The sequence below is a fragment of the Vulpes lagopus genome, chromosome 8, assembly GCF_018345385.1.
Source record: "Vulpes lagopus strain Blue_001 chromosome 8, ASM1834538v1, whole genome shotgun sequence".
NCBI lineage: Eukaryota > Metazoa > Chordata > Mammalia > Carnivora > Canidae > Vulpes > Vulpes lagopus.
Genome location: NC_054831.1, coordinates 91,964,513 through 91,991,389, shown reverse-complemented (window position 1 = coordinate 91,991,389; position 26,877 = coordinate 91,964,513). Strand labels below are relative to the sequence as shown.

The 26,877-nt window shown below is 39.2% G+C and overlaps 2 protein-coding genes and 1 pseudogene across 5 annotated transcripts in view; 1 reads left to right on the top strand and 2 right to left on the bottom strand.

The window, feature by feature from the left end:
• Positions 1–1,233: 1,233 nt before the first annotated feature.
• Positions 1,234–26,877, top strand: part of CDC20B (cell division cycle 20B) — a 43,891-nt gene continuing 18,247 nt past the window's right edge. The window contains exons 1-4 of the mRNA XM_041767496.1: positions 1,234–1,296; positions 1,577–1,639; positions 21,778–22,006; positions 22,973–23,103. Of these exons, the coding sequence (XP_041623430.1) occupies positions 1,234–1,296; positions 1,577–1,639; positions 21,778–22,006; positions 22,973–23,103 (486 nt within the window). The remainder of the gene's footprint in view (positions 1,297–1,576; positions 1,640–21,777; positions 22,007–22,972; positions 23,104–26,877) is intronic.
• On the bottom strand, positions 1,587–12,867 carry GPX8 (glutathione peroxidase 8 (putative)). Of its 4 annotated transcripts, none has more exons than XM_041764833.1 (4): positions 12,506–12,785; positions 11,700–11,961; positions 8,143–8,314; positions 1,587–1,699 (listed from the first exon to the last, which is right to left on the bottom strand). In XM_041764833.1, the coding sequence occupies exons 1-3, from the start codon at positions 12,707–12,709 to the stop codon at positions 8,151–8,153; spliced, it is 630 nt and encodes a 209-aa protein (XP_041620767.1). In that variant the 5' UTR covers positions 12,710–12,785; the 3' UTR covers positions 1,587–1,699; positions 8,143–8,150. The 4 variants fall into 4 exon arrangements, with proteins under 4 accessions (XP_041620767.1, XP_041620765.1, XP_041620764.1 ...); XM_041764831.1 differs by lacking the exon at positions 1,587–1,699 and adding an exon at positions 7,693–8,021 and having other exon boundaries at positions 12,506–12,784; XM_041764830.1 differs by lacking the exon at positions 1,587–1,699 and having other exon boundaries at positions 7,693–8,314; positions 12,506–12,768.
• On the bottom strand, positions 15,507–19,835 carry LOC121496969 (annotated as a pseudogene).

The following is a 26,877-nucleotide window of genomic DNA, read 5'->3' as shown; positions in this document are numbered from 1 at the left end:
CCTTGTGTTCAGTAAGAAGGAAGATGGGGGAGAGTAAGTTTAGTGTTTTTATTTTTTAAATCACTGACCCTTTGAGTATCTGATATCTATGAGTGCTTTCGCAGGGAAAATGCACAAACCCACATGTTGCATTAAAGCAGAAGCAATCCGGTGTCAAATGGGAGGTAGAGAGGAGGCTGCTGAGAGGGAAAAGCTGGTCTCCAGTCTGCCACAGGTTCCCCAGACAGTTTCTCCTCCTGCCATATGGCGCAGCCAGCCTCCCTGGCGGCTCAGGTGGGGCTGCTAAGGCTGCCCAGCCCATCTGGCTCCCTGTCATTCCCCTCTAAACCCCTCCGTTAACCCCCAGTATCATCCTCTCCTTTATTCCTTAGGCCTCAGTCTGCTCAGCTTTCCTGCTGACTCCTCACTAGGCCTGCGGTGCTCCCTGTCACCAGCGTTCACCCACGCTTTCACCTCGCCCTCCCACCTCTTGGTTGGGAAGGCAGCTCAGCAGCTCAAGGGAGGGACATGGCTACTGCACAGAAGAACTTCTAGGAGAAACGTCAGTGGTCCCCCTTATCATCAGCACAGCAATCTTGCCACGTTTTCCTATTGGAAAAATGGAGCAAGAGCTGATGAACACGTTGGGAGAACACGTCTAAAATCAGTGGCTTACACAGACGGTGAACATTACCCATAGAGAGAAGGCCTCGTTACAACGAAACCTTCTTTCCCCGCCCCCCTTGAAAATGGAAGGAAGGTGAACCTACAGAACCCGCTTCTCCGCCCGCCAACCCCCTCCTGTCCTGCTGCGGTGACAGCCGTCGGCGCCCAGCCCAGCTCAGGCCCGCCACGGCCCGCGGCAAAGCTTGGCGCTTCGGTGCGCGCCGCCGCCCACAAAGAGCCGGCGGCGGGCGGCGGCGGGCGGCGGCGCGCGGGGGAATCCCTCCCGGGCTCTGACGTCACCGCCGCGCTGGCCAATGAGGAGCGGGAGAGGGGGATTCCCGCTCCCGCGGCCGCCTCGCCGGCTTTTTAAACCGGACCCTGGGGAACGCTGTCTGGGGAGCAGTGGCAGGAATCGGGGAAGTGGGGGCTCAGGGTGGAAGGTGGTGGTTCTGAGGGGTGGGGGTGGGGGTGCGGGATGAGATTCTAGAGGGTGGACGATTCGCTGCCAGGGGTGGCTTGGATCTGGGGGGGAACCGGGGGCCAGTCGAGGCGAGGCCAAAGTCCCGGCAGGGGGCACGTCCCCCCGAGATGGACTGGAAACTGGAGCGCACGGCCCGGCGGAGGGTCCGCACGGAGGAAGAGATGCTGTGGGTGAGTGAGTGCCGTCCTTTTGTTCCCCAGCCCCAGCGCCCCAAGGCGGCTTCTCGTAGTAACCCGCTTAGGACCAGGACGTCCCCGATCCGTCATCTCGAGAGGTGTAATTGGAGCTGTTTTCTGGAGGCGCCTGCTTGCTAAAGAGAGAGAGTTAGGGGTAGGTGGACAAGCTGAAGATCTCTAGAGACGTTCCACACTTAACACTGCTGTGGTTTTTCTTTCTTTCTTTTTTTTTTTTAATAGTTTTTCTCTCCTTTTGTTACCTATGCTTTCGAAGGAGAACGTCATGCGGGTGCTCGCCAAAGACCTGAAGCAGAAGAGAAGTCCAGGTTCTCCCAAGGTGACTGTCTACTGCTTGCTCTCCTTCTCTTAATTCTCATCTTGAGCAAAGTAATTCCTCCTAAAGAAGATATTTGTTGAAAGTACAGCCCGGTCTGAGGGTATGAAAATTTAAAAAATATCAATCTCCTAGGATGTCACTAACTGCAGAGTCTAATCATACACCCCCCACCCTCTGATTCTGTAAGAAATTGAAGATCCCTGACAATGGTAATCATTTGTATATCAAAGGTGCTTTCCAGTTTTTGGCTCAACAGAAAAGGATGAAGCATGGATGTGTCAGGTAGGCAGCGCCTTGCTGGCTCACCGCAGGCAGTTGCGCGCAGCTCTGTAGCGTGTTTGCAAGCTCGCCCCCAAAAGAAATGAAAATGGTGCCATCTTGTGGACAGTCGGAGAAGTGGCATAATCGACCATCTGTTGCGTTAGCAATTTAAAGTTGACGCAATGTAGTGCCTTTTCTCCTTGAAAGCCTCAGGCCTTTCTGTAGCTTCTCTTGAAATCAGTGTAAAAAAGTAAATCTAGACGACTTTTGCTTATTTTCCCCACATAAACAGCCCTCATATACTTTAAATCTATCATAATCACCATTCACTTTGCTTCTCTCTGCACGAAATTGTTCTTATTCCTTTAAACTTTATTCATAGACTCTAGTTTCAAGCCTATCAACATTCTCACAGATTTTTCTTAATCTTCTTAGATTTTTCAGCATTTCAGTGGTGACGCAATAAATCAAACACATTAGGGCCCTTTCAGAATACAGTGACTGAGGTTATTTATAATGAGAGGCAATGAATGACAGTTAACTCCTTAGATTCCCTAAATGCTTGAATATTGATCTTTTCCCTCCAAAATAGCAGCAGTTTTGTTTTTTGCCCAGCTTATGTGTTGCCATGACTCCTAAAATATATTTTGTTGCCTAATACAGCTGGTCTTTTGGTCAGTAAATAGAGATACTTGGAAAAGCTACAGTCAAGTACAACAACTCTGTTAATTCACTTGTACTACAATACCGTATTTTGATATTTACTTTAGAACAGCTAAGTGCAAGTATTCTGAAAGTTTTCCTTTTTAGGTTTTTGAGGAGATTTAAAAGTGTTGTTTTTATTTTTTATAACCATTTTGGAGGGACAGGTTTGGTTTATGTTTTCTTTTGTGTGACTATTAAGAGTACATTTCTGCCACTGTGTTTCATATGGCAAATGTAGCTTCGGTGACTTCATGGGCCATGAAACGTAGCCATGACCTGAGTCAGGTAGGCAGTGTATTGTTAGCTGGCTGCTTTGGGTCAATCTGGCAGCCACAACTACCCTGCCACTTGCTTCTGGATAAATTCTTCTCATTAACAGGCTGCACTACTTACCCGTGTGTGATGGGTTGGCAGTGTATTGTTAGCTGGTTGAATATATGAATGGCATCAGCTAACATGCAACTGCTGTCTTATTGCATATACAATGAACATCAGTGTATAATTCTGTATTTCGTGTGTGTATGCATGCATGTATGTGTATACTTTTTGCTATGAACCAGGGCACTAGTTACCATAATACTTGTAATTACTATTCAGTTACCCAATAATAATACAACAGACAGCTTCATAAATGGTGAAGAAACCAATACAATTGATTCTTGAAAAATTTCCCAGGTAATATTTTTGGAAGCCTGGGTACACACAGTAGGAAAGTATTTGTGAAATTATGTATTTATTTTTAACATAAAATTTAGAACAAAATGGCAATTTGTAATAGAAAGCCTAAAATGTTTCCCCAAGTTTTCAACTAAGTATTGAGTATTCTCTCTAGATAATGAGTTCCTTAATATGACATTAGAGCAGGTCTCTATAATCATGTGTATGTACCAGCTCAAGGGAGATGAGTCAGCCAACTCAAACATTTCCACTTCAAATATCAAGAAAACTGGAAAATTTAGGGTGGGGTGGGGGGGTGGGGTTGAATCCTTTGGAGGATTTGCCTCAGTTTTTCATTTTCTGTGAAGTCAAAGACTCATAAAATACTTGGAGTACAGCTTGAGATTTAGCTTGTGAAGTGGGAAGAATTGGCTGTACAGTATGCTTTTTACTATTTTCTGATTCCTTTGGAGGCTATTTTGGCCCATGCAACAGTGTCAGGTATGTGGTGGGTCCCAGACACACAGTGACAAACATGTTCTCATGTGGACATTGGCAGCAAATTCATGGAACTGACTTTGGTGGTCTGGTCAATTAGTTATATTCTAAGTGAGATATGAGAAATATATTACAGTCTACTATACTGGATTATAAATTAATGATATGAGAATTTTTGTTCTTGGGGCACCTGGGTGGCTCAGTGGTTGAGCGTCATCTGCCTTTGGCTCATGTTGTAATCCTGGGGTCCTGGGATCGAGTTCCACATCGGGCTCCTCACAGGGAGCCTGCTTCTCCCTCTGTGTCTCTGGCCTCTCTCTCATGAATAAATAAAATCTTTAAAAAAGGGAATTTTTATTCTTATTTAAGTTCAAACAATTAAACCGTGAGAAATAGTTGCCTATAATTTGATTGTGTATGCATTCTGCTACTTTGACGTCTCATTCTCTTTTTGTTCTTGCCCATTATCATTCCATTTTCAGCATTTTTTTTTTTTTGTATTTAAGGATCCCTTCCATGTAAATAATGTTATCTTGTTTTTTCTTAAAAGGTTAAATTTCAACATGTTATTTTTTATGGAAGGTCACTGACCTGTTGATAAAATAAAACCTACTAAACTTAGAAGGCTTGGCCTTTGTGTTTTAATTTTTTTAAACTAAAGAACAAGACATAAAACGTCAACATTTATACTCAAGGAGCAATACGTATTTAAAGTTCTTCTTCTGTTCCATATTACTGAGATGATGAGAAAGGAGAGAAAGAATGGAATGCAATAAAGATAAATTAAGGAGATCAGTGGGTAAGGGAGAATGAATATTTAAATTCAAAAGAAGAATGTTTCCATAGGAGTAAGAGGGAAGGAAAGGGAGGGATCCACACTTGGGATGCCAAACTACTCTTCATTCATCCCTGCTCCTCCCACCCCAAAAGAATGCTTCGGTATGGCCTTGAAAGTTCAGCAAGAGGAAGGAAGAGAAGAGGGGGGAACAGTGTGGTGTGCTACTTACTAAGCATGACAGCTATTAGACTGTTACTATTCCATGGGGAAGATGAACTCCAGGTGAGGAATAAACGTGGACAAAAGCGTCCCCATATTAGCTACACCCAAGCATATCATTATTCTTTCAAAGAAACATCACTAATGAACGTAATACATTATACACGGACCACTCAAGACTTTTTAGCTTGTGCAAGGTAGTCTTCTGAAACAGTTAATGGATTTAAAATATAGAGAGATAACAGTTTTTGTTTTCCTCCTCCTCTTTCTTTTTTTCTGCAGTATTTTCCTACTTGAGATTACCTGTAGACAATCCAGTTAAAACATTAGATTTTACTGTGATTAGATAGCATACTGTTAGCAGCTTTTCATATTTTGTAACTATATGTACTTCCTTCAGCATTTTCATATAACCTAACCAAACAGAATATTTATAATAAAAATAAATACTAATATAGTAAGTTTTTGCTCTAGATTTATCTCTTTGGAAATCCTTATGATAAGCTAATCAAGTCTGATTTTTAAGAATTTTCGTGTTTTGGGGCCAACTTACAGTGGTTTGTGAGAACTGATTGCTAAATTTTCAGAAATTTGGCATGTTGGTTATTAAACCATTGGTAGACAGAAGTTGGCCAAGTGGGAGCACTTACACCATGGAAATTGGCAAATGCTGCAAATTGGGACCCCTCTTCCAGAGAAGTAATGGTTATTTATCAGCCACCACTGTGTACATGCTACATGTACTATAATTACTAGGAATTCTATATAGGTACGTGTATACATACTATGGATACACTATAATTATCAGGCATTTTCAAAAATGAAGTATGACTTTCAGGGTATATTTCAGGCAAATTCATATTTATTCCAATCTCCAACACTATGGCTATATGTGCCATGAGATGAAAATTAGGAGTTAGAATAAAGTACTCCTTTCCACCTCCAAATAAACCAAACATCAAGCCAATGCATTTGATTTTCTTCCTTTGTCAAAAGGGCAACTGAATACCTTTTTATGTGATGCAGCTATTTTCTGTAATACTCCTCAATTTAAATAGCAGGCTATTTTCCAGGCTTTTTGATGCTGAGACAGGGAAGATATGCTCAATTCAAGAAAGCTACATTTTTTTTCTCTGTACCTGTGTACCTGGCAAAATTCATATAAGACATTGGAGTTACGGGTAGCAAGACTTCAGCAAATGTCTCCATATCCTGTTTTAGCACACAGAGCCTGATTGTTACAGAATCCTGGAGGTACACCTACTTAGCACACTTTCAGATCCCCACATGCTTGCCCTGCATATCCAAAGGCTGAGGGGAGAGAATCAAGCCTTGACTATAGGGGAGACTGTAGGTTGAATAAAGCAACCAGGATGGGAGATATATAACTGAAAACCCACTTTATAGGCCTTGGAGAGAACTAGTGACTTTGGGCAGGATGGACCTCTCAACTGCACTCACCAGGACAATCCTAGCGTTCCCCAGTGCAGCTCCATTGCTAAACTGACAGTGGGGTGTCTACATAGCCCATGTAGGGCTGGCATTATACACTTCTGCTCATATCCCTAATGTGAACATATGAAAACACCACAGCAATCCTGTGGCACTTGTTGGAAGTGGGGGTATATGGCGAGGGTGTTCTGAGAACATTTTGTTTAGAGGCTCAGAATTCAAACTGCTTCTATTCTCTTGGGGCAAAATTGTGAAGGACAGATAGGCTTGTGAGCGGCTTCTATTTCCTCAAAAACAATTCAGATTAGTACTGATCCCATTCCTGATCGCTTAAGACGCCTTGTTAGGCATGGTCATTGACCCGTAGAGCTAGAAGGGGCTCTTTGTTCAGTCTGACCTCATTCAATTTATAGATGAGGAAATCTAAAAATAGTCAAGTGACTTGCCCAAAGTCATATCAGAGGTACAGGCAGGTTTGCTAACACACTAACCTGGCATTCTCGAAATTGTGCTTGTAAATCTTCTTGGCCTCTAATAGAAACTGTACCCTGCTCCCTACCCCCCTCTCCATATCTTGCAAAGTACATTCAGAGCTCGGTAGTTGGACATATACTTTGAAGCAGAAGGTGTTCCAGGAAATATTTTTGGTTTCTCCAAGAACTTTAAACACTCGCACAGAACCATATACTAAGGTGGCATTACTGATTTCACCATAAAAAGCTAACTTCACTTTCATTAATCTGGTCAGAATTTGGGAGCTAACTCATGGCTATTGAGACTGTACTTTCTTTCTTAGCCAAATTTTATAGGCTATACTGCCTTTTTTATTCTTTTTTTTCTTTTGCCACAGTCTTCCTATTCACTTCATAAAATGAGTATCTATTTCATGGGGCAATAATTAGCCTTCACCAACTTGGCAGGTTGCTTTGTTAGCCAATAGTTATTAGACTGACAAAACCTAAAGGTTATGACTTTGGGTGAAAAAGTATGTTGTGACTCCATCAAAGGGTTCAGTGATCGCTGATGTTTAGGACTAGTGTGATTGCAAGCCTCGCTTGTTTATATTCGGAAATTGATGACTCAGAGTTGATTCTTACTATTTCAGTCATCAGAAAGGTGCATCATTGAATTCTTTCTAAATGGCTGATCCAGTCTGAATACATAAGCAACCAAAATTAATACATAAAAACTTGAATAAAATCATCAAACACTCATAGCCTTTTCCTTATACCTAAGATTTTCACTCAGAAATAAAGACTGTGATTCAACTATTAATATTCTACTTATAAAATTTGAGTTGCTTCTGGAAAATAATAGTGAAGTATTAAAAGTGATGGAGGCTTTTTCAAATATTAGGAAAGTGTCATTTATCAATTTGGGCAGATAAAACATACTATGAACCTGTACTTAAGAAACAATAACAACAACAAAAGAAACAAAATCCTGTACATGAAATAGAAATATATAGGAATTTGAATTTCTATTTTACATTTTTCAATGTTTATTTTGTATTTTATTACATAAAAATAGCCATTTACAGTTAGTTACTCCTGAAATTTCAGTCACATACAGTGGCTTGGATTCAAACAGTGGTCTAGTGTGTTGGCATTTCCATCAAGTATAATCCTAGAAAATGTCAAGGTGGACAACAGGAAATTGAAGCACATTGGCGACTCTATATTCTGAGTTATTTAGTATGTTCAAATGAAATATTTCATATATTTCATTTTGATTCTTTAGCTACTCTTTATTTTTGCTTTAGGTAACACCTCCGTCCTGGGGACATTCATTACCACTCATTGGCACGGTATCCTAAAAGCAAACAAAACACCCCATCCTTCAGTGCCACATTTAATTGTCAGAATCTTTGAGATGAGACCATAGCCCCCTACAAACATGTCTATATTCCAATTATTGCATTTGAATGACTCACTGTCATGTTCAAAGGTCGTCTTTCTTTCTTAGGATCATTTGTCTAACCAGAGCTGCTATCTCAGGCCTGATGACTTCAATGGGTTCCTCTGGCCTCCAAGACTTCACAACTTGTCCCTCAGGGTTGACCAGATACTTCCAAAAATTCCACCTTGGTTCCTTCTTTGAAGAATCTAAAATACCAGAATATATTTTCATGAGCATAATTTTACTCTTTGTTAAGATTGTCATTTCTGTTAGTATCTGTGTAAGTGACAACTTTAGAGTCATGTTCTAGGAATGTCAAAAACAAAAGGCAAAATTCCCAAACAAAGCAAAACTCAAGCTTTGAGTAACCATACTTCTGTATATTTGGTGACTTCACTGATGATTCTACTGATCTGGAATCATGAAACAAAGTGGTTTATTTTGGATTTGTCAGTCTAAACAACAAAAATATTTACCTTGTCACCCAAAACTTTCAGTTTCCTAACATTTTAATTTTTTAATTTTTTTAATTTTTTATTTTTTTTCCTAACATTTTTAAAGATAAAATGATGTTTGAATGGTCTTTGGTAATGTCATGTATGGAACTCTTTTCATATTAAATGCTATTTATGGGTTTTAATATTGTTACATTTTATGTAGACAAAATTGGAGAGGAATTCTATATCATATTTCTTAAGTGTTTATTTTATTTCATTTAAAAAAAAGATTTTACTTATTTACTCATGAGAGAGAGAGAGAGAGACAGAGACAGAGACAGAGAGAGGCAGAGACACAGGCAGAGGGAGAAGTAAGCTCCATGCAGGGAGCCCAATGTGGGACTCAATCCTGGGTCTCCAGGATCAGGCCCTGAGCCTAAGGCAGGTGCTAAACCGCTGAGCCACCTGGGCTGCCGTAAGTGTTTATTTTAATAACGGTTAGCATACAGGGTTAAATCATATTATTCTGAGAAATGATGCTGTCCTTTTGATATACCTTAGTTTATGTAAGCAATGTAGATGTTTTTTCCACTTATTAATTATCTAGAATTGATGTGCATTATTGACTAACATGCGAAAAAATATAAATAACTATAGTTAAAATGTATCATGCGTCTACTATGTACCTAGTAAAAAAAAAGTACCTAGGTACTATGTACCTAGAGATCATTGCTCTAAATGGATCCTTTCATTTAATCTTTCCAGCAACCCCTGTGAGGTGGGGATTATCATTTACCCCATTTTGCAGATGAGAAAAATGGAGTCCTAAACTCAAGGCCTCATGGCCAGTGAGTCGTAGAACCAGCACTGATACACGGGCCTTCCTACTCCTATGGAAAAGTAAGCGGATTTTAGTAGGATGATGACAAATTCGTTTTTGTATAGGAAGGGATTCAGGTGTATATGGGATATCCAATCAGAGGAGGTGCTGAATGTGTGGCTTTGGAACTTAGGAGAGAGGGCTCAGTCAGGGAAAAGGGTAGAGAAGGGCCCCAGTGGATTGTGGCAGAGTCTTGAGGATCAGCAGCTTTGAGGATTGATGGAAAGGAGGAACCTGAAAAGAAGAGAAGAGGCCAGAGTGGCAGTCACTGGTACCTGTGAGGTTCGTGAGACTTTTGCTCCTGGAGCACAAAGCCAGACACAATGATCTGAGAAGGGCATTGAGACAGGGAAGCAAGATAACAAGTGTTGAACTATTCTTTCAGAAATGGTGATTAAGGAGGTAGAAGGAACACACTGCCTGGAGTTTAAGGTGGGGAGGCATACTTTGCTTTGTGCTGGTTTCGAAAAAGAACCGATGACGGAGCATAGGCTTAAAATAAGAAATAAAAGTAGCCTGATTACTTATATATGTTTTACTCTGTGTACTGTGCCAAGCATTTGAATTTATTTCATTATTAGAGAAAAATATTTCTGATCAGTGCAAACTTCAGTGACTCAGCATGAGCATCATATTACTACATTAGAGCCTTCTTAAAGTCGTTTGGAAAAACTGCCATTTTCTGTAATGGAAAATATGTCTCTAAAGATAATCCACGTCAAGGTGGAGCTCTCTCTAGTTGGCCCAACATCTCGGTAGGAATTAGGAAAAGACACCCCATCTAGCCACGCCTTGCTATGTGCCTCCTCATCCGGGTGCCCTCTTTACTGGGACCTGCACATACATGCAGAGTGGTCCTGTCTGTGACCACATGATCAGTTACTGTCCATTCTGGCTAGTTTTAGAAGATCTAATTTTTATTTGGCTATGATTACAGAGTCTTTGTCTCTGGAGCTTCATCTAACTTCAATGAGACCTTACATCACTGTTACTTTTTTTGATTACACAAGGTAGGTGGAGTTTCAGAAGCTTTTTTTTTTTTTTTAGTGATAAGGGGAAGACCGTAGGAACCATTATGCCCACATATTTGGCTGCTATAACTGAAAATGAGTACAAGGACAGGTGCTCTGGCTTTTCTTTCCTCGGTGTATCTTGGAAATAAAAGGAAGGAAGACATCACTCTGGTTGCTACTCAGGGCATTATTCATTATATTAATCTTCCCTAGAAATTAAATATAATGTTTTTTAAAAGATTCTGATTTCACACTTAAATTTTATAGAACATCATGAGCTGATTTACTGGACTTGATTGCTGGTTGAGGTCACAGTTTTATCAAAACTCAAATTATCTATCATGAAAATAGGACCGAGGATAGCATTTGCATAAATCAGATGAGAGGACATTACCTGAATGCTCTTTAGAATAGTGTTTGGCACAGTATAAGCAGCATATAAATACTTTATTTTTACTATGAATACACTTAATCCTCCAAACAATCTTAGGAAGAAGGCACTATTGATAGTTTCATTTGACAAATGAGGAAGAAAGCATAGAGGAGTTAAGTGATGTACCTGAAGCCACACAGCAAAAGCAACGGAGCAGGGTTTTGAAGCCAGGTAGACTGCAGCTAAAACCTATGCCCTCAGTTGCTATACCTGACATCCTTTATGCTAACAAACCCTGGAAAATCTTTTAACAGATTTCTGTAACTAGCCTAATTTTAGAAACAGCCTAATACCCGCCCCCCCTCCAAAAAAATTCCTTATATTCTGTTTTGACTTTTAGCAAAAACCTGGTGAACTGAGATATTACTTATCCTTGAAGATAGTATCTCAGACAAGTAAGGCAACATAAAATTGACCACAACATAAAATTAACCCCAAAGATGTGTCTAACCAATAATGCCCAGCAATATTCATGAGACATAGGTAGCATTAATAAGGAGGAGGGACATTTCCCCGAGTGCTATTTTGTAAAGATATTTTGTGAAGATGGCTATGACCACACTTGAAGCAAATTCTTCAGGAAAATGATCATAAGGAATAAAATACATTGGAGTAGACTTATTTTGCCATTCATAAAGCTAAAACATTATTTCAGGGGAGCACAACTTTCTAGAGAATTACAAAGGATGAGATTCTGGCTCTGATAGTTTTATCAAACTTTCCCACTAAAACATCTCAAATGAAATAGAAAAATATGGTCCTGGGTTATTTGCTTTAAAAATGAAGAGCAATGAAAAAACAAATCGACGAGGCAAGGGGGATATTTACCAACAAGAAATCTAAATGCAGGGTCCGCTTCAGATCCTAGGATCTTAATCTTGTGGAAGATGGGGAATGTCGCTCCGTAGTTATTTCTTGCAAAAGACACCACTTCCTTGCTTGGGCGGGGCTCCGATTCCCCGAACTGATTGCATGGGAAGGCCAGGACGCTGAAGTGGAATGGTCCAAACTCCTTGTGCAGTTCCTGCAGTGCTAAGTAATTTCTGTCTGTGAGTTGGCAGTCACTGGCCACGTTTACAACTAGTGTAACCTCCCGGAAAAAGAAAAAAATCCAACCGGAAAGTGAAGCAAATAAAAGATTAAAAAAAAAATTCTGCAAGTGGTTAAGATCCTAAATCATTTTGAAGCAGATGGTTATTTTGCATTTTTAGACCTATTCAATTTTGTTGAAAATCAGAACCTGGATGCATGAGTTAAGACTCTGAAAGATCACTACCATCAAATAAACATCAGGCACAACAGTTTACTTTTAAATAAAAGCTAGTAAGAACATCGATAAGAGAGCTTTTTAATGGTGCTAGATTATGGAATTAGTATTTTTTAATGTCTCCATATTCACATTACTAAATATAAGAGTTTCTTAAACAACTTAAAGTATTAATTCAGCCCTGAACACAGAGCTTATCAAATAGAAGTAGATACTCTGAGAACTCTGATGGCTACAGTGATACAGTAATAATATTTCTTTGAAGACTAAATTATAACTTACGACCCTTTAACAATGAAAAGTTGATTCCATTAAAATACACAGAGAACATGAACAATAGAGAAGAAAATCAGAAGATGCAACTTACTTTGCCTTTAAACTTTTCCAGAGAAACCGTTCTTCCTTTTGCATCTTTCACTTCAAAGGTATAAAAGCTGTTGATTTTAGGTTTTAGGAATTTTAGTTGTAGAAGAAATAGCATTACTGTGCATAGAACCATAGACAGTAAAACTGCAAATACCTTTGCTTTCGACCCTGAACATCTTAAAGGGTAAGCTGTAAGAGGCTCCATTTTGGATGATTCTAGAGAGAAGTCTCAGCAGGCTGGAATTCAAGGAGGAGCTGAAACATGAAACCGGCTCAGTTTAACGGAAAACCAGGAAGGACAGACTAGCTCCTTCCACTGCTCAGGAATAGAAGGACCCTTCTCAGATGGGGAACGGAGTGAAACTCCTGGATAAAATAAAGAGGGCTAAGGAATTTCAATGTATTTATGATGGCTCATTGCAATCTTTCTAGAATAATCAGGATAGCTCTTTTAAAGAGCTCTGTTAACGAAATATTTCACCAGAAGATGGTGCCCTTGTAGGGTGCGAGCTGTGGATTAAGTGATCCCAGTAACTGGTTAAATGTAGGGCAGTGGGTAAATGCCAGTCCAGAATAGTTCAGAGTGTAGATTGAATGCAGCCTATAAATATGAATGCATTGCCAGAAGGAATTTAATGGTATATGTATGCATTAAACTTGCTACATGAGTTCTAGGAATTTACAGTGGAAAGGGCAGAGAAATACGTGAAGGAAGGGGCTGCTTACTCTGACTTCATCTAATTAAGGCAATGCCAGGTAAATATAGTAAAAATAAAAAGATTAAACACGATGAAGGCTTTAATGAGCCCTCTTCTATCATAAACCAAACTATAGTCCAGTGTTTTTCAAATTTTTGATCATGACCCCCAGTAAGAGAAGCACTTTACAATTTAACTCACTGCACAGACATATATAACTGAGAAGTTTCATTAAACAATACTTCCCCTTTGAATTTTGATATACTTATGGCAGTTTTAAAATGCCCTGGTTCTGACTCCTCACAATGATTTCATAGTTCACCAGTGCGCTGCAACCTGTAGATGGAAAAAATAGTGAATTCTATAATAAATAAGGAATTTAACAATTTTTAAAAAGATTTTATTTTTTCATGAGAGACACAGAGAGGCAGAGACATAGGCAGAGGGAGAAGCAGGTTCCATGCAGGAGCCCGATGTGGGACTCGATTCCAGGACCACAGGACCACGCCCTGAGCCAAAGGCAGATGCTCAACTGCTGAGCCACCCAGGCGTCCCAAGAATGTAGCAATTAAATTAGACAATTCTACCAAGAAGGCAAAAACAAACAAGGAAATCCCCCAAACCCACCTGTACTTAGGTGTGTCATCTAGTTGCTTCATTTTTTATTTTTATTTTTCCCAGGGCTGTTGCCTCTTACAGGAGGCCTTACTTTCCTGCTGAAGATTTCAGGGGTAGGAATGGACAGGAAATTGAGAGCTGCATGTTCTGACGTCCACAGTTCCTTCGGTCACCTTAGACTCTTCCCTAAGACAAGTTTCAAATTAAGGTGCTTCGTTCTACTTGGGCCTGACTCTTGATGCGATGGTGTTTACAGAAAATGCTAGGAACAAGTTCATGGAATGACCTGAAGAACCGTGGGAATGCCCTTTCCTATCCCGATTAGGTCTTTGGAGCTTTAGAGGATGTGCTCAGGAGGCTGACAGCTCTGCTTCGGGGCCCTGCTTCTGTGATGTATGCTTATGGGCGTAGTTGAGCCAAACCCTCAGCTTAGACATGTACAACCTGTCAGACACTGGTAAACCATGTTATTCCCACTCTTGGAGCCTGATAAGAATGGATACAATAAGGGCACCTGGGTGGCTTAGTGGTTGAGCGTCTGCCTTTGGCTCAGGGAGTGATCCTGGGGTCCCGGGATCCAGTCCCACATTAGGTTCCCCACAGGGAGCCTGTTTAACCCTCTGCCTATGTCTCTGCCTCTCTCTCTCTCTCTCTCTCTCTGTGTCTCCATGAATAAAAAAATCTTTTAAAAAAAGAATGGATACAATAGAAAAGTATTATCCTATAAACATAATTTCTAGTATAAAACAAAAATGTTTAAAATGATACAAAACACGTATCACCTCTTAACTATGATAGTATTACTGGGGTGCTCTCTGGCTGAGTTACTGGAAAAGCCAAACTTTATATGACACCCTGACCTAAATTCTCTGGCCCTGCTGCTCCAAGTGCCATCCTAGGGCTTGAAGCCCTGCCATCGCCTGGGGCTTGTTAGAGATGCAGTGGTTCAAGCCCCGTCTCAGACTTCCTGAATCAGAACCTGCATTTTTACAAGATCATCTCATGACTCAAGTGTGCCTGTAAGTTTGAGAAACTTTAGGCCTCAGTCTTTTTTTTTTTTTTTTTTTGGGTTTTCAGAGTAAACAGGTTTTCTGGTTTCTGTTTGTCTTCCATAGTAGACATGTTTCATGACCTTATGTCTACTTCAGGTACTTTGACTAGCTCCTCAGGCTGTTGTTCAAGGAAATGGCTCAGGAACTTGAGTTCTAACAATTAAAAAAAAAAGAAGTTCATAGAACACCTGCTGTAATTTGAATTGTGTGAACTCATCCCATTATAACGGGGCTTTGAGGGAGAGGGCAGAGGGTTGCCTCTGGGAGAATGCTGATTGACTATACCCCAGGCAGGGCCCCATAGGGTGATATTACTTTGATAAAATCATATAATACTTTCTACTTCATTGCTTTGTAAGTACAGAAACTCCCATCAGGTGATCCAGAGCTTGGTCTTTGAGAATGCCAAAATTATACAGTATAAGTTTACAAGAGATTCTGTACAAGCCTGCATGCCAGTTATTAACCAGAAATAAAACATTTGTGCAGACTTGATGTTGCATGTTGGTTTGTCCAGCATATTCACACTATAAGGAAACTACTTTGAAAGCTTAAATAAAGTCTCTTGTCAGGGCTGAAATCAGTTTGTTAATTTTATGTTTCTTAAAGTTTAAAAGCATTATATATGCTTTTTTTAAAGGTGTTTGACACCTTTATTGCTTTGGAGTTGGGGGTACAGGTGCTCAGGAACTGTTGGTGGGGTGGTCTGCTTCCTCCTCACCACCCCAGGCTTTTGGTTGTGCAGGATGGCCCTGGCTCTGTGAATGGCAGCCATGCGCAGAGCTGGGCAGTTCTTGTTCTTGCGGATCATGTGTCTGATGTTGCTGAGGGTGGTCCTGGGCTTCTTGTTGATGGTGGTCTGCATGTAGGAGGGGGCGGGTTTTTGCTGGCTAGATCTCCACTTCATGATCACCACTATATCCCTGCCCTGGGCTGCTGGCTCCATGCCCACAGTCTTGTGGTAAATCAGCCATTTGTAGCAGGAGTCGAGAGCCTTCAGGTTATTGCGGGGGTGCTGCATGTCTGCTTGTTTCTCTTGATGCAGAGCTGGAGCAGTTCTGCATGAGCCTCCATAGCAGGTGGGCAGAGATGGCCGCAGCTCCTCTGACTACTGCGGCTGGAGATGTAAAGATATATACTTGTATATATACGTGTGTGTGTGTGTGTGCGTGTGTGTGTGTGTGTATGCTTTTAAACCTTAAGTGCTTTTTATATATGAATATTTAAGCATACATATACTTTTTATATATGAAGCATATATATAATATATGAACATATATCTGTATAGGCCCATTAACTAGATATTCAAGAGAACAGTTTGGGTAACTCCCAGCCCAGGTGTTACTAAACATTGATAGATAGATTCTGGCCTTTAGGCATTTCTTTTTTCTTCATTTGTCAGAGTCTTTCTCTGTATATATTTTGATGTCATCATTTATTAGTTTTCTGGGAAATCTGTTGTCATTGTTTCCATGTTCTTTCTATACTAAAACTGTTCTCGATTTATAAATATATCAACATTGCAAATTTCTCTGCATAGGAGATAGTATGCTAGAAAAATCAAGAGGAGTCTTTCAGGAGATCAAGGAGGGCTTTTCTAAAGGATGGGAAGAGAATAATGAGGTGAAGGTCAAGGGAACATACAATGGCAAGAATGGGATAAAGCAGTTGACTCAGTGAATCAAGCATCTTGGGCACTGTAGAGGATACAAATAGTGTCAGTGATGGAGCCAGTGTCAGACAAGTTTGAAATCAGTTTTGGAGACAAGGAAACAAACATGAATAGGGGAACAGATATGAGGCAGCAAATCACCGACTGCTAAATAAAAGACTTATGTTTGTAGAGAGCTTTATATTGTACACAATTATTTATAACTTATATATATTAATATATATGGATATGAGCATACACACATATTAAAAAGAACAACGTGTAGTATAAATCTCTCTATAGGTAGAATGCAGTAATGCTTTCAAACAGGAAGAAGTTAACATCACAGAACAAGTAAGTAGAACAAGCAAGAAGAGAGTTTAGGACTTTCAACTTTACAACCCAAATTATTTCAACTACATTCAACAGTTTCTCTGTAATAGACACCATATGTTTACTCAGAAGAAAACATGGCAGGTGAGATTACTGTAGTACTCTGTTGAAGAGGTTTCATTCATCAGGAGACATTTAGTTTTTCAAGAAATCACTGAATGGGTCGGAAGAGGAGAGGGAGTGGAGAACAACAACAAAACAGCTTGGCCAAATGTACTGAAGTTATCTGGGAGGGTCACAGAGTCCACAGAGTAACAAGTGAAGATGTGAGGTGATAGCATTATCTTAAGGAAGGCAGCTTTGGGACAGGTGCTCAAGATGCTCTGTGGCCCCCCAGTCGCAGGCACTGGCAATGGAGAACTAAGTAAACTATCTGAAAATTATCTCAAAGTTCTTGCTTGGGTGGTATTGCCCACCAGGATGAGGAGACATTGGAGGTTCAGAAATAAGAAGATGGACATTTTAGGGGCACCTGCATGACTCAACTCAGGCAGTTAAGTGTCTGACACTTGATTTCGGCTCAGGTGTCATCTCAGGGTCCTGAGATGGAGCCCTGCATGGGATCTGTGCTGGGTGCGGAACTTGCTTAAGATTCTCTCTCTGCCCCTCCCTGTTCCCTCTCTAAAAATAATAAATAAAAAAAGGGAAACAAGCCAAGTTCTTAGAGTATTGAGTCATTCATCCTTTTCCCCTTAATCTTACTTTGTCTATTTTTTCTTATCTTCCTCTTTCTCTTTATTAATATCTACTTCAGGGACGCGTGGTTGGCTCAGTGGTTAAGTGTCTGCCTTTGGCTCAGGGTGTGATCCTGGGGTCCCAGGATCGAGTCCCACATCGGCTCCCTGCATGGAGCCTGCTTCTCTCTCTGCCTAAGTCTCTGCCTCTCTCTCCGTGTCCCTCATGAATAAATATAAATAAATAAAAGCTTAAAAAAATCTACTTGAGTTGTTTAAAACTATGTGACAGGCATGTCCTCAGCAAGAGATAGGTCCTGGAATAAAAGTTTAAAAACACTGAAGATGAAATATCACAATCTACTGCAGTGATCCCTAACCTAGAGTCATTTGCATACAATCTCTGTGATTTTTGCCATGTGTCCTGTTAGTTACTTCACATTTTTGGTTCAGATTGATTCATTTATTTTACTCAAAACATTTTTTTTAGAAGGGAAGATTTCTTTTCTTTTCTTTTTTAATTTTAGGGAGGGAGAGACAGAGAAGGCTAGGGAAGGGCAGAAGGAGAGGGACAGAGAGAATCGTGGAGCCCGACATGGCACTCGATCTCATGACCCTGAGACCATGACCTGAGCCAAAAACCAGAGTTGGATACTCAACCGACTGAGCCACCCAGGTGCCCCTATATGAGATTTTATATCAACATTGGAAACCCTATAAAATTTAAAAATGCACACTAAAACACACAACTATTAAAAAAAATGTCCATCTGTGTCACTATGGACCGTATGTCCCTACGGGAGAGACTGATATAACTGTACTTCACATTCAAACCATTGTAGGAAATTATGCTCTAACTCTTTGGAAGTTCTTTGTGCCGAGTAAAAATTTGCCTTCTCCCCTTTATCAGTCCCGGTCTTGTCAAAAAGAGCAATACAAAGTAAATTTTTCTTTGTTTCACAAATTGCCTTCCTTTAAATGCTTCAAGATGGTTCCTATGGGTCTTCTTTCCTCAAGACTAAAATACCCCTGATTCCCCCACTCCATTCATGTGCTGCTCCATTGCTGTGTTCCCTGATCTTGCTTCACTACAGTCCCTTTCCTCTAAATGAACTCAGGTTTAGAATCCTGTCTTGCTCATCATCTTCTTACGGAACGGGTCCAAGCCTGGACACAGTTCTCCAGATGGGGCCTGACCAGTGCAGAGACAATTAGTTTTCCCAGTTCTTGTTTGACAGTTTTTCCCTTAATGAGGCCTAAAATTGTATTGCTTTTTTAAAAAAAGTCATCTTATTATGCTATTGATTCATATTCTGGTGGTGAGTGTCTAATACTGCCAGTCCTTTTCACTGCATATCAGCTCTTTCTCATGTGCAATGAAAAGTAATCATTATTGCATTAAGATTCTCTAGAGGAACAAAACCAATAGAATATATTTAAGTATATATACATGAGGCTCACAAGGTTATGGAGGCTGAAAAGTCCCACAGTCTGCACCTGTAACCCGGAGAACCAGGAAAGCCAGTGGTACAATTCAATCTGAGTCCAAAGTCCTGAGACCTGGGGAGCAGCTGGTATAAATCAAGAAGTACAAAGGTCTGAGAAACCAGGAGGTCCAATGTCTGAGGGCAGGAAAAAAATGGACATCCTAGAGAGAAGAGAGAAAATTTGCTCTTCTTTCGCCTTTTTGTGCCATTTGGGACCTCCAGTGGGTTGGTTGATGCCCACCCACAATGATGAGAGTGGATCTCTTTACTCAGTCTACTGAGTCAAAGGTTAGTCTCCACTAGAAACACCTTCACAGCCCTATGCAGAAAAAGTGTTTCACCAGCTCTCTAGGCATTCCTTAGTCCAGGGAAGCTGATGGATAAAATTAACCATCACAGTTATTAAGCTACCAGACTGCCCAACCTGCCTTGGAATAGGGAGGAAAGGAATGTCAGAGACACTTTCCTGACGTGATGGCTGATCCCAGCTGTGAAGGTGGGCTGGAACTTACCCTGGCAGAGAATTGTAGAAGAGCGTCCAGGTGGGGAGATAGTATGGAGGATGTGACAGGAGATGAGCCAGAGGAACATGCACCTGCCAAGACAATGTAAGACAATTGATGGGAAATCTCTTCATCATTTTTCGAACTGATATATCATTTACGAGTAAATAATTATATTTTGTATAATGTGTGTATATATACATACAAAAACATGTATCTTCCAGTTTGCTTGTCCACTTCTTTGTTGTTGGACATTTGGGTTATTTCTACCTTTTGGCTATTGTGAATAGTGCTACCATGAATAGCCATGTACCTGCGTTTGAGTTTGAATACCTGTTTTCATTTCCCTTAGGTCTATAGCCAGCAGTGAAATTGCTCAATCATACAGTAATTCTAGGTTTAATTTTCTGAGGAATTGCTGTTTCCTACAGTAGTTCCTCTTTATGTCCCCATAAGCAATGTACAGTGTACAAAGGTTCTAATCTCTTCACATTCTAGCTAACATTTGCTATCTATCTATCTATCTATCTATCTATCTATCTACTCTCTGATTAAAGACAGCCCAGTGCGTGTGAAGTGGTACTTCATTGTGGTTTGGATTTGCATGTCCCTAATGTATGTCCTAATTTCTTTTTTTTTCTTTCTTCCTTCCTTTCTTTCTTTCTTCCTTCCTTTCTTTCTTTTTTCTTTCTTTCTTTCTTTCTTTCTTTCTTTCTTTCTTTCTTTCTTTCTTTCTTTCTTCTTTCTTTCTTTCTTTTTTCTTTTTCTTTTTTTTGTATGTCCTAATTTCTAATGGCTGCAGAGTACTCCCTTTTAAGGATGTCACATAGTCTACTTAGTCGATTCTCCACTGGTAAACATTGAGACGTTCCCATCTTTTTCCCTCTATAAACATATAGACTGCAGTAACACCTCCATGTTCTCTCCTGTGAGTGTGGACTGTGGAGTCAAACATGAGATTAGGGTATAGCATCTCCACTTACTCATTGTGTGGTCTTAAGCAATTCACTTAACCTCTAAACCTCAGTTTCTTCATCGGTAAGTGGGAATGAATAACAGACCTGCTTCACAGGTGTTTCTGAAGATTAAATATGAATGTATGTAGACCTTTTAACATATGGGTTCATATTGCGGTAAGCACTCAACAGATTTTGGTTTTGTTCATCTTTGCTCATACTTTTAATTTCTTCCTTAAATTCTTAGAAGTGACATTACTGGGTCAGTAGAGGTTATACACATATTTGAAGGCTTTTGACACACATTGCTAAATTGTCCTTTCTAAATATTAACGTATGCTCTACCAGCAATGTATGCCAGTGTTTGTTTCTAAAACCTTCAGTCTTGGGGCTTGTCATAAAAAAAAAAATCATTGCTAGCATTTGGTTATTGTTTTATTTTTTTTATTTTTATTTTTTTTGGTTTTTTTTTTTTTTGGTTATTGTTTTAGATCAGCATTTCTTTGATTACTAGTGAGGTTGAATATTTGGGGGGCATTTATACATCTCTTTTGTGAATTGTCTTTTTAGGTCTTATACCCTATTTTTTTTTCTATTTGGCTTGTACATTTTTTTTCTACTTGGCTTGTGTTCTAAGAGTCTTTTACATAAGATATTAACCTAACATTCCTAACATTTTATTAAAAATATAATATATTTCCAATTTGTCATTTGCATTTCAGTTTCACTTAGATACATGGCCTGATTCACCATTTTAGGATCTGTAAATACCAAACTCCTAGGGTTTCTTGGAGGGAATGAGATGAATGTTGAACAACTTGAGCCTCAGTTATCTCAATTGTGAAATGAAAAGTTTGGACTAGAAAATTGCTGTTTACTTCCAGATTTGCAATTTTGTGATTTTATATAAACATTTTGTATGTTTAATATATAGCGTTATTTCAACTTCATATTTTATATTGATACGTAATTGTAATAACAACCATAAACATAATTAATCCATAAGCTGCTTTTATATGTCTTGAGACCCTTGAACAGAGAGGCTTTAAGTGTATACACACACACATACACAAACACACATTTATATTTGTATAAAATAACGTTCAGATCACAAAAATTAAAACTCTGATATATAATTTATTTTATACATGATGAGTTGTTTATAATTCTCCTTTAAGGAATACTTACTTTTGCATCACTGAGGACACTATAAATTACAACTTTTTTTTCTTGTTAAATAGATATTTGATGAAATGAAGACTACATATTCTAGCTTCAAGAGCAATTTTGTGAAGAGGCTGTCGGCGGAGGTTCCCGTTGCCAGTAGCCCAATTGCCACCAGATGGCGGCAAAACCAAGCTCGGAATCCGGCGTCCTGCTCCTTTGGGGAAGAGTTTTCAACCACTTACCTCCCAGAAGCATCTGGATCCGTGCTGGAGAAAACACCTGAGAAAGAGACTTTGGTTCTAGGTGAGGTAATAGAAATTCCACAGACTATTTAAAAAATGTTAATGAAATATAAATTCCTGAGAGAATCTTTGTGTCGTAAAACTATCCAGTATCACATTAATCAAGGGCTTTCCTTTTTTTCTTACTTTGAATAAGAAATTTCCAAGGTGATGGCAGGAGCAGGATATGAAACAGAAACAAAAGACAGTATGTTGTATTTCAGGTGCATTTGCGAGATTTGCATTTGTGTATGATTCCTTTTGTAAAGATTATAAATATATATAAAATATTTTTCAGTGGTCCCTTGGGCCCTGTGATGAACATGTGATATGAACAAATATGTAGTTTTAGAGGATGACTTGACAGGGTTTTCTGGTAGCAAGTCTGGTAAAGGGCTTTCTCAATCTTGAGAAGAGGACAGAAATGAATAATAATGATGCAAATAATATTGATTCTGTTATTACTTTAATTTAGAAAGGATTTCACTGATGTGATCTCAAAGTATCTTTACAACATCTTTCTATAAAAGGGAGAGGGAGAGGCAAAGTAATTTGCTCATGATCATAGAGTGGATACCAATGATTATGAAAGCAAGCATCCCACAGTGATTTCCTGGCAGGATGATTATACCCTGGGCAAATCAGATATCTTTGCTTCATCATCTTAAACTAAGGAACTGTTTGTATCTATTCTTCAAATGTGCAAATGTGTTCTTTCCATGCAGAGATTAAGTATTTCTGCTGATGCTGCAGTGAGAGTCAGGTCTTCGATCTTGGCATTTGCTACAGAGGCCACTGAGGCAATGCTCACTTACGACCATGGTGTTCTGGATAAGGCTGGTTCTCCCTCTTTTACTCACCTCTCCCAAATTTTGGAGAGATGACGGCCTGTGTCTTCACATTCTATTGTGAAAGGTGCAATGGGTTGACCACTAACCAAACTGATTATCTTGTTTTGAAAAACAAAAGCTAAATATTTTTATTGCAGGATCCCACCAAGAACCACTGAAAACTCCCATCAAAGGAAGTTTTGAAACAAATAACTCTGCCCTCCGGTTTTGCAAGGCACCTCATGCATTGGACAGAGGCTGGAATGAAAACATTGCCTCAAAAGGCCAGGTAGGTAAAGAAAGAAAACTGAAGATCTCATATCCTGAGAAGCTCCAGACAAATAAGTCCCAAATGTGAGAAAGGAGCTGGCTTAGCTGCTCTTATAAATCAGTAAGAAAATGAGTGAGTGAAGGACATGAATAGGGGCACTTTGTAAAAGAAATATAGTATCTAACAAATATACAAATCTAGTTAGTATCAATCAAAAAAAGTGAAAATGAGACATCAAAAAGATAAACATTAAGACGACATGGTGCTATACAGAGAAAACCCTAAAGACTCCATCAAAAGACAACTAGAACTGATAATAAGTCAATTAAGTAAAGCTGCAGGATACAAAGTGAGTATATAGAAATCTGCTGCATTTCTTTTGAAATCTGCTGCATTTCTATCTAATAATAATTAAGCAGCAGAAAGAGAAATTAAGAACACAATCCTATTTACAGTTGCACCAAAAACAGTAAGAGACCCAGGAATAAACTTAATTAAGGAGATAAAAGACCTGTACTCTGAAAACTATAAAACACTGTTGAAAGAAATTAAAGATAACACAAACATGGGGCAGCCCCGGTGGCTCAGCGATTTAGCACCGCCTTTGGCCCAGGGTGTGATCCTGGAGACCTGGGATAGAGTCCCATGTCAGGCTCCCTGCATGGAGCCTGCTTCTCCCTCTACTTGTGTCTCTGCCTCTCACTCTCTCCCTCTGTGTCTCACATTAATAAATAAATAATTTTTTTTTTTAAAAAGATGACACAAACAAAAAGATATTCCATGTTCATGGATTGGAAGAACAAATCTTGTCAAAATGTCTATACTACCCAAAGCAATTTCCAGATTTAATACAATCTCTATCAAAAGCCCAACAGCATTTTTCACAGAACTAGAACAATCTTAAAATTTGTGTGAAACCACAAAAGACTGAATATAAACTTGAAAAAGAAGAACAAAACTGGAGATATCAAAATCCCGACAAATCTGTAGAAATCAGAACAATAGGGTACTGGCACAGATATATACACATAGATCAATGGAACAGAATAGAGTCCAGAAAGAACCCCATGGTCATATGGTCAATTAGTCTTCGACAATGGAGGCAAGAATATGCAATGGGAAAAAGAAAGCCTTTTCAACAAACTATGTTGGGAAAACTGGACGGCTACGTGCAAAAGAATGAAACTGGACCACTTTTTTACACCATACACAAAATAACCTCAAAATGGATTAAAGACCTAAATGTGATTTCTGAAGCCATAAAATTCCTAGAAGAAAACATAGGCAATAATCTCTTTGACATCAGCTGTAGAAACATTTTTAAAGATATGTTTCCTCTGTCAAGGGAAACAAAAGGAAAATCAAATTATTGGGGCTACACCAAAATAAACACCTTTTGCACAGTGAAGAAAACCATCAACAAGACCAAAAGGCAAAAAAACCCAAAACAACAACAACAACAAAACAAAACACCAAAAGGCAGCCTATCAAATGGGAAAAAATATTTGCAAAATATATATCTGATAAGGGATTGGTATCCAAAATTCATAAAGATCTGATGTGACTTAACACCAAAACCCAAGTAATCCGATTAAATGGGTAAGAAGACATGAACAGAAATTTTTCCAAAGGAGCCTTACAGCTGGCCAATAGACATATGAAAGCATCCTCAACATCACTTACATCAGGAAATGCAAATGAAAACCACAGTGAGATATCACTCCAGCTTGTCAGGACAGCTAAAATCAAGATAAAAAAATAACAAGTCTTGCCAAGAATGTGAACCAAAAAGAGCCCTAATGCCCTGTTGGTGGGAATGCAAGCTGGTGCAGCCACTGTGGAAAACAGTAAATGGATGTTCTTCAAAAAATTAAAAATAGAATTAACCCATGATCCAGTCATTCTCCTACTGGGTATTTACCCAAAGAAAGCAAAAACACTAATTTGAAAACATATATGCACCTCTATGTTTATGGCAGCATTATTTACAATAGCCAAGATATGGAAACAATGCAAGTATCCACTGATAGATGAATGGATAAAGAGGATGTGGTATGCATCTATACATATAAATAAATGAATATGTACATATACATACAGTGGAATATTACTCCTACATAAAAAAAAATGACATCCTGCCATTTGCAACAACACAGATGCACCTAGAGTGTATTATGCTGAGTGAAATAAGTCAGAGAAAGGCAAATATCATATGATTTCACTTATATGTGGAATTTAAGAAATAAAACAGATGAACAAAGAAAAAAGAGACAATAAAAGAACAGATTCTTAAATATAGAGCACAAACACCGTTACCAGAGGGACGGTGGGTGGGGGATGGATGAAATAGGTGAAGGGGATTAGGAGTACCTTTATGATGGGCACTGTGTAATGTATAGAATTGTTGAATCATTATATTGTACATCTGAAACTCTTAGAAAACTATATGTTAATTATACTTGAGTTAAAAATAATAAAGTTTTTTTAAAGAGGTAAAGATTAAAAATATAATGAAATTATACATACTATGGTATGCTTCCCCTCAGCCAAAAGATTTCTTGTATAATCATTTTCAGTTATTCAGTGACTTGGTCTGCCCTCTGGGGTTTCCAGGATAAGTTAAATTCTTTTTCTAAAAGATGGTCATTTTTTTCTTCTAAGACTTATTGATCTATTTTGGAGAGACAGAGTGTGCAAGTGAGGGGAGAGGCAGAGGGAGAGGGGGAGAAAGAATCCCAAGTAGACTCCCGCTGAGCGTAGAGCCCTGTGAAGCTCCATGTGGAGCTCTACGTGGGGCTCTGTCCCAGGATCCTGAGATCATGATCTGAGCTGAAATTAAGAGTCAGACGCTCAACCAGCCAAGTCACTCAGGCACCCCTGTAAGCTTTTGCTACTGTTGTTTGTTTCTTGACTAAGTTAATTTAGTTCTTTTAAGTATCTCATTTATTATGATTTTAAGATCTTAGAGGAGTCTGACCTAAATTCCTCGGGCACATTAAGTATCACTAGCATGTTTTTGGGTTTATCAAGTTCAATGAATAGCTTCTGAAGGAATCAAGGCTTCTTTTAGAAAGCTTAAATGGAAAGTAATAAATTCTCAGTTTGGGCATTTACTCATTTAGTATGTGCTTCCAGTGTTTGATATATCTATCTATCTATCTATCTATCTATCTATCTATCTATCTAGATATAATAATAATTATATAGATATATTTATATGTATATATATCTTACTAGAGGAAAGATACTGTGAATGTAAAATTTAATTATTTGAAACCATATACAAAAGGTTTGAAAATAAACCTCTTAGAGCAGGTCTTTTACCTAGTGCTTTATTGTTGGTTAGGGGTTTAGAGGTGCAGATGGCCAGGTGCAGATGGCCTCTATATCATTAGGGGCATGTTGACCTTACACCCAGGCCATGTAATCAGTGCCACTGCCTTTCCACACTCTACTTCTTGCAGACTAGAGTTTTTATTGCCTTATCCTCACAACCTCCCTTTTCTTTAGGCTCTATAGTAAACTGGTGGCAGTCAAGGAGGTGGCTCTGTCTGTGTGGTCACAATGGTGTTGGAAAGTTACCATTGTTGCAGCAATTGTTATCCAGCCAGAACATTGTCCCAGCTTCACTGAAGAACCTGGGAAGGAGATAATGGACACTGTTTCACTATTTTATATAAAACATTTGTTGTCATGACTAATTAGAAGTCAAACAGCATCAGGATTGGTGCAGATACGAAGTGAGGTCTTTCACATTGACAGTAAATGTGAGTCTCCATGTGGTCCTCAGAG